At 38.3% G+C, this 12,842-nt stretch overlaps 3 protein-coding genes across 3 annotated transcripts in view; 1 reads left to right on the forward strand and 2 right to left on the reverse strand.

Moving 5' to 3' along the window:
- Positions 1–618, forward strand: part of LOC101294020 (ribosome biogenesis protein NSA2 homolog) — a 2,415-nt gene extending 1,797 nt beyond the window's left edge. Inside the window, exons 6-8 of the mRNA XM_004289241.1 lie at positions 7–106; positions 194–245; positions 350–618. Of these exons, the coding sequence (XP_004289289.1) occupies positions 7–106; positions 194–245; positions 350–417 (220 nt within the window). The 3' untranslated portion in view covers positions 418–618. The remainder of the gene's footprint in view (positions 1–6; positions 107–193; positions 246–349) is intronic.
- A 5,782-nt stretch (positions 619–6,400) lies between these two features.
- Positions 6,401–7,469, reverse strand: LOC101294310 (uncharacterized protein At4g29660-like). The gene is made up of 2 exons (XM_004289242.1): positions 7,287–7,469; positions 6,401–6,517 (listed from the first exon to the last, which is right to left on the reverse strand). The coding sequence occupies exons 1-2, from the start codon at positions 7,467–7,469 to the stop codon at positions 6,401–6,403; spliced, it is 300 nt and encodes a 99-aa protein (XP_004289290.1).
- A 4,732-nt stretch (positions 7,470–12,201) lies between these two features.
- Positions 12,202–12,842, reverse strand: part of LOC101294607 (mRNA cap guanine-N7 methyltransferase 1-like) — a 1,210-nt gene continuing 569 nt past the window's right edge. The window contains exon 2 of the mRNA XM_004289243.1: positions 12,202–12,839. Within this exon, the coding sequence (XP_004289291.1) occupies positions 12,330–12,839 (510 nt within the window). The 3' untranslated portion in view covers positions 12,202–12,329. The remainder of the gene's footprint in view (positions 12,840–12,842) is intronic.

The following is a 12,842-nucleotide window of genomic DNA, read 5'->3' on the forward strand; positions in this document are numbered from 1 at the left end:
TGAACTCAAATGTACTTTTAACCTTGAGATCATTGGTGTGAAGAAAAACCCTAATGGTCAAATGTACACCTCTCTTGGTGTCTTGACCAAGGGAACCATCATTGAGGTACCTATAAGCTTTGTGTCAAATCATGACTATAATTTCAATATCATGATGTCTCAAGCTGTTTCTTGTGTGTCATTTCTATATCAGGTGAACGTAAGCGAACTTGGTCTAGTCACACCTAACGGGAAAGTGGTATGGGGTGAGTTCAAAACCTCCGTCTGCTTGGCATTCTGCTCTTTTGAATGAGGGTACTTCTAGATTTGTGACTTGTGTGGTTGTACTCATCTTTGCTGGTGAATGCAGGGAAATATGCACAGGTGACGAATAATCCAGAGAACGATGGATGCGTAAATGGGGTTCTGCTTGTCTAAGAGGATTAACTGTCAAGCCTGGAAGGACTTCTAATCTTTTTGGGTAATTTATAATAGACATCTTTGTTGAACTCTATTTCCAAACTATTATCAGTCCTTGATCATTCATCATTGTATTGAAGCGGCTATTGATCATTGTAAAACAATACGCTTGATCATAGCTACCATGAATGCCAAACCAATACTTTTGATATTGTGATAGCAGATGATTTTTTGGCAACTGTGTCAAGTTGGAAGTCTATTTCTTGGTTCTTTTCGATATAAGTCCTCAAATGAAATATAGTAATCAAAGAACCCGCACCAAAAGCTCTCTGGTCGCTTATGGAACTCGCACCCCAATCCACTACTCATGCTCGATCGTTTATTGGTTTGCATTGTTCTCTACTAGTTCTCAGGTAGGCTAGCTTATTACGTACTGTTATCTCTTACAATATTAATCAATGTAGCACTAGATCCAGACAAACCTAACTAATTAAGCTGGAAATCCATTCACAAACTTGCTAGCTTGTACGTACGTATATATGAAGCTAGTGTTTCAAAGTAACCATGCCAGGTAAAGGTTATTTGTATGCCACTCTAAGTTCATCAACCACCGTTGATTATCCAATACTGTAAGACTAGCTTGGTCCTTGGACCATTGATTCTTTAGCCTAAGTTCTATGTTCACCCATGAGCTCTTTACACTATTGTAAACTTACCCTTTTCCCTATATATAATAGGCAAGGTTAATAACTTCTCTAGTTAGCTTAATCATGAAGTAACATATCTTAAACCCTACACATGCATGCATTTTCCTTGTAACGTACTGCATTATTAACAATAACGGCCACCATAGAATGGTTTGGCAGATAAAAAATATTTACTCTCTAAAATTTCACCGAGTACAATACATTAATAGATAAAAGTTACATAATCAAAACGAAAAAAACATATCAGAAAACATAAAATGCACCAACACCCAGCACCCCTTTGAAGACCTTCCTAACAAAGGTGCGGCCCCTCTCTGCTTCCTGCCTGGCGTTTAGAAGTTTATCTTCTTGACGCTGGGCTGTTTCTTTCAGAAATGCCAAGTTTTCTTGTTGACGGTGGAATCCTGGAGGAGGAGCGCGACCAATCCTGGAGGAGGAGCGCGACCGTGGACGTGGAGTGCTTCTTTATATTTTCGGAAACCTTCTTCTAGACGGGTGATTGCTTCTTTGTATTCGCGGATGTTTTCAACCTCCACACGGCTGTGTTTCGCTTTTTCTTGCACAAGATGGCGAATTTCTTCACAATGGTCGGTTGCTTCTTGCATTTCAATTTCGATATCTTCGATACGGCCATGTTTCTCTGTTTTTCGATTCTCAATTTCATTTGAAGTCGACATTGTTCTTCTTAAACTTGTCCTTGTTATCCTGCATGCCCTACACAAGTTATATATAGGGATGTTATAGTATTCCCAACATAAAAAGGAAAAATCATTCCTAATACAACTAGAATAAGGAAACACCATCTTCTTTTTAGATTAGAAGCACTGGCTAGACTTGGGGAACTTTCCTGTAAGTAATCCTAATGCCGACATCAAAAGCAAATCATTTCTAATACCATCAGAATAAGGAAATTTCAGACTCAAAATAATTAAATATAGCACTTCGATCAAGTAGTTTCAATTACCAGTTCATTGAGGGAAACTTACATTAATGGCCATACCTCATTAGATTATGATTTTTAATATGATTTTGTACATGAATAAGGAATGTTGTTCCTATTGCGCTAGTATGTATAGCTAGGAAACATTGATTTGGAATATTCTAAAAAAAAAAAAGAATATATTTTCACCCCAAATTATACGGGTACAAAGAATATGTTCATGCTGTCCAAGTTTTCCTTGATGACTTGAGTGCTGTTACCAGAGCCAGAAGATCTGGCAACTGCTGTAATGCATGTTTAGCTTATGTTTTTGTTTTGCTTGTCCTTTTAGGCACCCTTTGTAACCAAAAGAAAAAGAAAAAAAGAAGAGAATATTATACATGGAAACTGTGTTTCACCATGAATGAAACACTTAATTATGTCATATCGATCATGAAAGTGGTTGTCAAAACCAAATTCTACCATCATTCGGAAGATCACCATTAGACTTACATCCTGTTATCGAGCATATATGTATCAATCAAACCAGGGTACCAACTAACCAATTAAAGTTTCTTTGCACGACAAGGTTCAGCTTCTTGCAGGGCTGAATTAACAAGCGGTAGGAACTTCGACCAAACACCTTTCAAGTTTCCTAGGCACAAATTTAGTGCCCTTCCAAACAATGTTATTTCTCTCAACCCATATAGACATATAATCCATGAAGCCATAATCAAGAACTCTAATCGAGTTGAAGGCAGCTTCTCCATCATATCAAACAACCAGCCTAGGGAGAAAGAGGGCACAAGTGATTAGGGAGAACAACTCTCTTACTGTTCAGTTCTTTCATGGTTTGCTAACTACAGTTTAAAGGAAAACACTATAGCTATCTGCTATTTGGTATTTCGAGATTTAAACAATTATATGCTGGATTCGTTCACTAACTTTTTCTCCTCCCAAATCGATTTAGCTCCATCAAAACCGTTAATTAGTGGATGAGACATAGTACTTAACAATATAGCATTTGAGTAGAGTAGCCATTCCTCGAAAGACCTGTTTTCGCAGGAATTATGGTCTTATTAGACATGCTTGAAAACTCATCATATTGTGACTATCTTCAGTCTTGGTCATCGTTTGAATATTGGTTTTTGGTTTTGACAATGCCTTTAAACAACCTATCAAATGGTTTTGAACTTTCGATTTTGATGATACATCTTCGAACCTGTTTAATATTTGCATCAGACGATTCTTTTTGTACTCGTTTTTTTGGTGTAAAGGAGGCATAAAAAACGCCCAGTAACAGAGAAAAACACATAAGGTAAGTAGGTAACCCATGAGGCTAGTGTAGATTGCAGAAGGCACCACTGAGGTCATCAAGCATGGATGATGTTACATTGTTAAGCAAAAACACAAAACCTATACATCAAGTAGACTTTACATATTTTGAGCTGCCAAAATAGGCTACAATAGCAAATCAGGAACTCTCATCTCAAGACCACCTTCAACTTGCTCTTTACCAACTCTATTACAGCATCATGCATATGCAATTGAAACAGATTTTAAGGTTAGGCCTTCAATGTGCGACCTCATATTTATATGAACAGATTTGAAGAAAGAAATGATAGACCGACTTCATATTTATATGAACTACCTGTAACTTATTGATTTAGTCGTTTGTAAGTGACCGTTCCATGGACCTATAAAAAATCTTGTAACAGTGACTGGTCTTTCCTTCCTTGTTTTTGAAACTGTCTAGCAATTGCACCTGACATTATACAAAAGGTATTTCATTAAATTGCATCGAAACGACCAATATTGATGGATTATTGAAATACATTGTCAAACATAATATACATGTTTTTAGAGATTGTGGAGCAATATGTTGGACAGACAAGGTTGAGAAAATGTCATAACAATATTGATTCTGTAGTGGCTATGCAAGTGTGTTTGATGCCAATTACTCCATTACTCCCTACTAGAGTTGGTGAAAGTGTAGAATATTTGCTGTCAGTTTCATGAATAAAAGAGATAAATGCTTAGTCAAGGTGAATTCTTGTTGTATCTATGTTTATGATGAGTGCTGACTCTGGTTGTTTCAATGCTATATTTTTAGCTGCACTTACATTTGCTTTAACGGCAAATTAAATTTTTTGATTGATGGCATCTATGTTTGATTTGTTTTGTATTGATATAAGGTTTTGATTGCTGAAAATGTAGGCTCTTGATAGGAACACAAAGTGCTACGTTTATAATGTATTTCCGACCCTATTTAGCTATGTAATTCCCTTAACAATATTCATATTAACTAAGTTTGTGGTTTTTGGTCATAAATAAAGCCAAGGAGCCCAAAAGAGACAAAAGAGGAGAAATCTTGAAAGAAAAGGAATTCATGTTGTGCAAGGAAAGAAATCAGAAAATCTGTCAGAAATTGTCAGTTAACTTCGACAGAAGATTGTGATCAGCTCACAATGATCCAGAAGATGTGCCATATATCAATGGAAAGCTACAAGAGTCTACTTTCTAGAACTTTTTACGGATCGTCAATACCTATTTTGGAGAAGAAGTTATGACCATTTAAGTGACCGAAGTTCTGTCTGCCCGAATTTCTGATTTGGACCAAAACTTCTATTTTGAGGCCCAAACCATATTGGCAAGCCCATAGACAAGTTTTGAGGGTTTTATAACCCTAATCATAGCAAAGAAGTGAGGACATGAAGAGATTAGAGGAGGCCAATGATCTCACATCATCAGAACCTCCATAGTTGCGGACTCGCACAAGGAAGCCGCCAAGCCATCATTGATCTCTTCATCATCCACGGTTTATCTTTCATTTGTCATCTTTCATTCTTCTTGTGTGTCTTTACAGCCATGTGTGGCTGATTTCTCTTAGTTAAGGGCAAGGTTTGAAGCCCCAAGAATGTTTTAGATATTGTTATGAACCTTGGTTTCGAATTATTGAGTCTTTCAAATTGTTTATTTGGTTTTGGTTTATGGAGAACTCTTGCTTGTTTATGTTCATGTATGCGCAACATAGAACATTATGAACTTGTGAGTGGGGCTAGAATTAGGTTGTTTAATCTTCTAAACGGTTAATACGGCTTAGTTCAAAGTAGTAAAACCTATAGGACAATAGGTGAAACCAAATAAAAAGGATTGCATGCAAGGTAGGTGTTCCACACTAGTTTTGCATACTTGTTCAATCACTTTCATTGATCTTAATGCTTACAATAATTTGTTGATAGGATAATGTCTATACCTTGATCGGTTATTCTAAAGGCTTAGTAATGGTGCGTTCATCTTGCTTAAGTATTCAAGGGAAGTAATAAGGACTTACGCAATGCGTTCACGGTTTGTTCTTGATTGATACCGATTTGTGACTTAATGATTGAAGCTTTGGTTGTTAACTTATCTTGAAACATACTTGGTGGTGGATTTCCAAGTCTCTAACGTCTCATCCATCTGATATTTTTTGCTTTATTTTGGTTCTTTGTGTTTTTTTGTTTATAATCACAAAATCTCATATCTCTAGTACTATTATCTTTTGTTTTCTCTTATTTTGTAATTAACGTAATTGTAAAGGTACCCTCAATCCCCGGCTTTTATAACGATACCCTTATTTGCTTTATATTACAATTGACACAAAAGGGTTTTAATTGAAACGCCCGGTTTCGGTCGTTATCAGCTCTGTGGCTCCCACCATGTTTTCTGATCAGGAGGTTGTGGAGGTGAATAGATTGATAGACGATTTTACTGCTTTAAATTCCAAGCCTGTTGGTTCAGTGATGTATGTGTTCCGCTGTAATTTCAACTACGTACTTGCTCTTACTGTTTAGTAGAGATTGGAGATTGAATGCTAGTTTTGCTTAGAAGTGCTTTATATTAATATGTTGTAATTTCATCATATGTTTTGTTTACTTGCTCTTACTTGTCAGTTGGCTTTTTGTAAATATGATTGGGGAATCAATTGTGTTCTTATTTGAATTAGCAACTAAAGTACTACACTTACCATTTGCTAGGCTTGAATCTCCTTTAGGTATTCATATATGTTCTAGCATCATTTTGCCTGTATGAATCATCCACATATATCTAGGAGAATTTTATTGAGGTGCTCTTACTGATTATTTCATCTCATGTATCAACTATCAACTTTGTAGGTAGTTGAACTACAGCTGTCATCCTTTTTTGACAAATTTGATCCTAGGCTAGCTGTTGCTACCAATTTCCTTAAAGTAGTTATCCATTGTTGGCATAAATCTTACAGAATTTCAATTGTTTTTCTCATTTTCTTTTTTCTTTTAGGCACAATATGCCCTTGACATTCAAAACAGAAGGTTGCAAATGATAGTAGAAACTCCTCACACAATCTCAAACTTGTCTATGGGGTTGGGAGAGAGGCTGGAACCTCTCCTCTCTCTACCTTCCAAGGTCCTCCATAAAACTTTGGCTTCATAAGAGGGACCTGATGGCCAGGATGATCTTCCCAATATTTTTCCTGCACAATAACAAAACTTACAAGTTTCATACAACTCTTCAAAATTAGTATGAACAAATATAACATTTACTTGCGTCGGATTTCATAAACAGAAAGATACGTAAAGCTACACAATACGATTTTCCTTGAAAGGGAAATCAAGATAGCTAGGCAGCTAAATCATATATAAGTAATCAAGACAGAAGATTAAGTTAGGTGAGATCAGCAGAGCAGGCACCATTAAGAGTTGGTATCCACGCTTTGATGAAAACAATAAGAACTAAACTAATAGGCAAAACATTTGAAAGGTTATGAACACTACAGACCATTAAAACTAAGCTACAATATGTTGGTAGCATACAATAAGCTGACATATTGCCAAACTGAGACTCCAACTCTTCACCAATCACAACTCTAATCAAAGATAAACCAATCAGGAGTTGATCAAAACCTCAAATTCCTTTCAAGACAAGAACCAAAAAACACATCTCCCAACTCTATTGCCTGTTTCTCCTCGATTACTTTCAGGGATCAAAGCATTTTCATTTCTCTTCAGATTGCTACTCTATGACTAGAAGACATATGCAAAATAACAACAACAAGAACTCATAGACAATGAACTGAACCGGACCCATTTGACTCCAACAACATAGTGTTTCAAACACCAACAGGTCTAATACTTCTCCCATCTATACATATAACACGAACTCAAACATATCCAAATCAAACATGTCCAAATTAAAGAACACAACTTAAACAGTATCAACTACGTACCCAGTAGAGTGATTACCTTGTAGAGCTGTTCAGTGACGGCGGAGGCGTTGACTCCGGTGTAGAAAGCAGCGACGTAGATAGTGACGAGAGGAGTAAAATACTTGGTTCGGGTGTAGGGCTTGACCATGTTCCAAAGAATCATTCTTTCCCATTTTGTGTACACATAGTCTGCGTATTTCCTCCACATGTAGCTCGCCATTTTTTCCTCTTCTGAGTGCTAAAAATCATGGTTTGGTCAATTGAATATGTTCAAGCAGCACAAGAGCAAGTTTGGTCAAAATTGAATATCTTCATGTAGCAATGTAATGTGGCAAAGTTTCTAGTTGATGAGACCATTCAGATACATCAAGAACTCAATATATCATCGAATTAGGCAACATAATCGAGAAACACTTGGTTATTCATATCAGCCATCAGCAATCATATAACAACAATTCTCCTTTCAGATAGTCAATGTAATACCCCGGAAATTTGATATTAGTTTCTAATATTAATTGAGAATTTTCGAGTTAGAAGTTAGTGTGTTTTGAGGTACGAAGGAAGAGCGGAAGCGTTTGGACGCATAATTACCCGAAACGGTCTTATGGTTCTGAGGGGTCAAAAGTTGACTTTCAAATCTGTTGGGTTTTTCGAGAAACTTCCTTCACGAAAGTTGTATAGCACGACGATACGAGTTCGTAGACACGTGGCACGCGTAAAACGAACTTCGTATGAGGAAGTTATGGTCAGTAGAAGTTGTGGCTTTTTGAGAATATTAGGTTAAATAGGAAAATTTCGTTTTGGGTCCTCATAATTTTCAGAACCCATTTTCTTTCCCTTTCTTCTCCCTCCCCGACCCCGAGAGAACCCAAGCTCCCCAGTCGACCCGAACCGGACCCAGTTGACCCGACCTGGATTTTCCGGCCAACTCCGGTCGACCCAGGCGACGGCACCGGTCGGAGTCGCTTCTCCTCGGCGGCGCAATCTTCCCTGTGTTGGTGGATGAGGATGACCCGAGCTGAGCTGTGCAAGCCGAGCGCCACAGTGAGGGCTGGCGACCCGGTTTGCAACCCGATCGTTTCCTTCCTCCGACGGCGGCAACACGGCTCGGAACCGGTCGGGGTAGGAAGTGTTAGGCGTCCTCGTTCGATCCTTTGTGGTCTTGAAGCTCGACTCGCGGTGTAGAGTTACGGTGGTGGATTCCAACCTTCCGGCGTGCTCCGACCGAATTGGCGGATACCTCAGGTATAAAAAGTGCTCCCCTCTTTTTAATCTACAAGTTTTGTGTTGGGAGTTTGCCCTAATTCGGAAGTTTCGTGGTGGCGGGTGAGGCCCACTCGCCACCGCCTGTGGTGGCGCGTGGCGGCACGTTTGGCAGGATGTGTAGGTTTAGTTGCAAGGGTTAGGTAGTTCTTGTTGTTGTGAGCACGTTGATATATTATAAGACTAGGTTGAGATCTTGTAATGCTTAATGTTGGAGTTGTTTTCGATGAGGTGTGATGATTTTGTGATTTTCAAAAGAAGGAGCCGTTTTTGGCAGTTGTAGGAGGTTTAGTTTTGGGTGATCGAGGACCTTGGGAGGTCTTGAAGGAGAGTTGCCCTCCTTTGGGCAAACCTTCGGATTTTAGTTTTGGGTTAAGAGGGCAAATGTTACTCTTAGTTTGTTTGGTTACTAAGGTTAATATTTGTGTTAATTAGGGTGACTTGTGGAGTTTGCTTTTGAGCTAACGCTTGCGTTTGTGCTTATGAAGACGTAGCGGGAGTTAAGGTGAGTAGAATCTCACTAAGGTCCACTTTGTGGCCTATTTTATTTTAATGTTGATTTTGATGATGGATATGATGTTGGTTCTGATGGTGATAATTATTATGATGATGATTTTGATGATGATGATGATGATGATGATTATTGCTAATTGTGAAGTTGTCCTTGAAATAAAATGATTTTGTTTTTAAATATAAATGAGCTTGATCGTCAACCGCTCATGGTAAGTGAAAACAAGTTTTCTGTTAATAATATAATCTTTCAAAAGGACTTCCGATCATGAGTAATAATTAGAGTTGGTAGAATTATTCTTGTTTTAAATATTTATATCCACGTGTTTATGTGTGAAAGACACGTTATGATAATGTGATAATGTGATGTTGAATTGATGTTTAAATAGTTAAACCGGGTTCCAAGCCTTTAATCGGGTGATTGGTTATGGTTATGATGATATTATTATTTTGTGATTTGATAAGTGTTATGATGGGAGAGTAATAGAATGTGTGCCTTCGTGGTGATTGTTGTGCATTGCTTTTGGTTGTGCCTTAGTGGTGATTGTGTGCATTAGATTAGGAGCCTTCGTGGTGGACCGGGAACCAAGCCTTGGCCGGGTGATTGGTTACAGTCAGTATAGAGCTCTAGTCTGTCGGTACTTCATGGGGGATGACTATGTGTTGACGAACCCATGAGTACGTGTTTGTCTAGTTACTTATGGGGGATGACTATGCGTTGACGAACCCATAAATAAGAGTAGAGAAATGATTGGGTGATGTTCTTATGTGATGTTATTTAAATTCTTTGCTTTGAGTATCTCCTGAACTATGCTTATCCGCAGGAGATTCTTTAATTTTAATTGTGTGATTTTTTTTTTGGATCCTGAACTACACTTTTTGCAGGATTTCATTTATGATTTTGAGTGATTTTGAATTGTTGTGTTTTCTTAATTTCTTCTTTGATTTCTCTTACTTGTAAGTGTTCTCCTGATTTTATTTATTTTTACTGCATGAACTCTTGTTTTTATCTTATGAGTTGAGTCTGTTGTTGTAGATTTACTCATACGAGCTTTTAAAGCTTACCGGGTTTGTTGTTTACAACCCGGTGCACCAATCCATGCTGTAGAGGTTGTTTTTGCAGGTCAGGTTTAGCAGAGTTGAGGCTGCGGCAGATATGCATTGTTCCTTTTGTTTACTTTCTAGATTTTGTGAGTATTGAGGGAGTTTTTACCTTGTTCAAATTATTCTTTCACAAGCTGTAAACTAAAATGTTGTGAAGTTTGTTTTTCTTTTAGTTATCATGCCTGAAATTTGAAATTTTTTTTATCCAAAAATTCAGGGTGTGACAGTCAATTCCATCAATTAGTCTATATCAACACACGAACATCACCATGAATAATAACCATGAGAGCGAGAGAGAGAGGAGTACCGAACAAGTGGCACTGCAAATCGGTGCCGAGAGATCTGCGAGCAGAGAAGTCGAGGTCGGAAAATATACTATTTGTGACTTGTCTGTTTTGCCCCCGAAGCTTTTCTGCAATCCCGTATATACCCTAGCAGCGGATATAAAACGTTTTCTTTCCCCGCCTCCTCTTTCAAGCGGCAGCTTATTTACTTAAGTCACTCCTCCGTCAATCTCAGTCACAACTCCTCCGTCGTTGTCGCCAGAGAGGTTGCCGTTTCCCATAGCCCGCGCAGTCGCCCACATCCCTACTTCCCCAGGTATGACTCGATCGGATTGCTTATAATCTGAGCAGGCTTCAATTCAAAAGCCATCATATTCATATGCTTCAAAGTCGTCTATAACTAGAGTTTCTGTCAATTTAGGATTTGTTGATAATATTAACTTGGTTAGGATTTGTTGATATAGAATATTACCTTGATTAGGATTTGTTGTTATGGGAGCTCCCACATTATAGATTCGTGTAATTCGTGCTTGGTTTCATTTTGTTATTTTATTGAAATATAAGACTGTTTTAGGATTGGTCAATAATATAAGCAAAGTGGAAATTATTAGGGCTGACATTTTGAGCCGAACTAACCGAGCCAACCGAGTTCCGAGCCGAACCAACAACGTTCGGTAGCCGACAAGTCGGTAGAGGACATCTCGGCTCGGCTGAGCCGTACCAAGTGTGATAACTCGGCTCGGCTACAGTACACAATTTTATATACCATCGGTATACTGTACCAACCGACATATACGTATACCAGCCAATACACATATATTATACGCCTTCAAATGCAAAATACATAACATTTTGCAAGGGCTGGGTGTCGAACCCATCACCTCACAGATGGGTGTCGAACCCATCACCTCATTGATATCGTCTTTTTGTACAGATGAGATCAGCTGATGAGGGGGCAACTACTTTCTACACTTGCACCAAATGCAATAATAGTTTTAGTGAAAATTAATGTGTAGATTATGCAACTTCTTTTTGCTCAACTGAAAGTTGTTCCAATTGTTTTTCCCCAGATGATTTTCCATTCACTCCATCGTGTACTTTCCTTAGAAGCTTGATCTGGACTCTCAAGCTTCCTATTGTTCAAATGTGCTATCTGATTGTTAGGAAATCCTTGATGCTTTAATGACCCAAGTTGACCTTATATGTGATTAAAGTGGTGCTGCAAAGGCATGTAGAGTATAGAGTTTCTTCTGCATCAAGGGAAGCAAATAATGTGGTGCACTTATTTGCTTCTCCTTAATAGCCAAACTTGGTTTGCCACAGCTCCCGAATTTATAAGGGTTGTTATTTGAAGCGCTGTACTCGCCAATTAATCCAACGGAACTCTTTTTTATTTAAAGAAACAATGAAAACAAAATTAGTTGAAAATAAGAACTACTTTTCTGCAGACTAATAACTCAAAATGTGAAGAACCTGCTTTGTATGGTTATTATTTGTATCTCTTGGTAACTTTGTAATGATCCGGTTAAATTGCAGGTCTAGGCATAGATCGATCATTTCATGAGTTTGTTTGCATCAATCTTGCAAGCTAGCACTTGCAGTTGAACCCCCTCCCCTCTCTGCGTTTTGATATAAATTACCTTACAGTTCTTGGTGCTTGATAATCTGTGAACATATTGAACATTTCTTTTTCTTTTTTGAGAACCTAACATATTGAACATTTCGTATACAAGACTGAAATGAATTTCGTAGCAAAGGTATATTTCAATGTGAGTAGTTGTACGTGAATTTGATCGAACAACGAATTTGATAACATTGAAACTTTGAAAGGCAATAACTATATATACATATCCAAGAAAGAACAACGAATTATACAAGACTGAAATGAAGTTCATGTATAGCAAGGTGTTGGATGAATTTCAAGCTGGTTGGCCTCGTTTCCTCAAGACAAAGGACAGGTATAGATAGGCAACTTCCCATTCGTCTTTTGATATTGAACTTTTACCCCCTAACGCACCAATCGTCTGCATCAAAACCTCATACTCTGGTAGCTTCATATACTCGTGCACAAACTCGTGATTGTTTTTCACAAAAACCAACTCCATACCGTACTCTTCTGCCAATGATTTGAATACGTGAAAGGGGACGAGCCATTCAGGGCAATCAACACAACCCTCAAGGTGAAACATGTACTTGATACCAAAGGGGCTTGAAGACTTGAATTTCTTTTCAGAAAATTCCTCATCAAATCTCACCCAGTACACACTGTTTCCAAAGAACAACCCTTGAGCTTGTCTCAGCTTCTTGATGATCACATTGGCGTCTGGCATGGTTCCAATGAAAGTTCCGCCGGGGCGAAGCGAGGCTGAAATATTAGCCAGGGCTCTCCTTGCACGCGCTTCCGTGGACCAGGAGTAATGCAAGGCAAATTG

Source organism: Fragaria vesca, linkage group LG1, assembly GCF_000184155.1.
Source record: "Fragaria vesca subsp. vesca linkage group LG1, FraVesHawaii_1.0, whole genome shotgun sequence".
NCBI classification, from domain to species: Eukaryota; Viridiplantae; Streptophyta; class Magnoliopsida; order Rosales; family Rosaceae; genus Fragaria; species Fragaria vesca.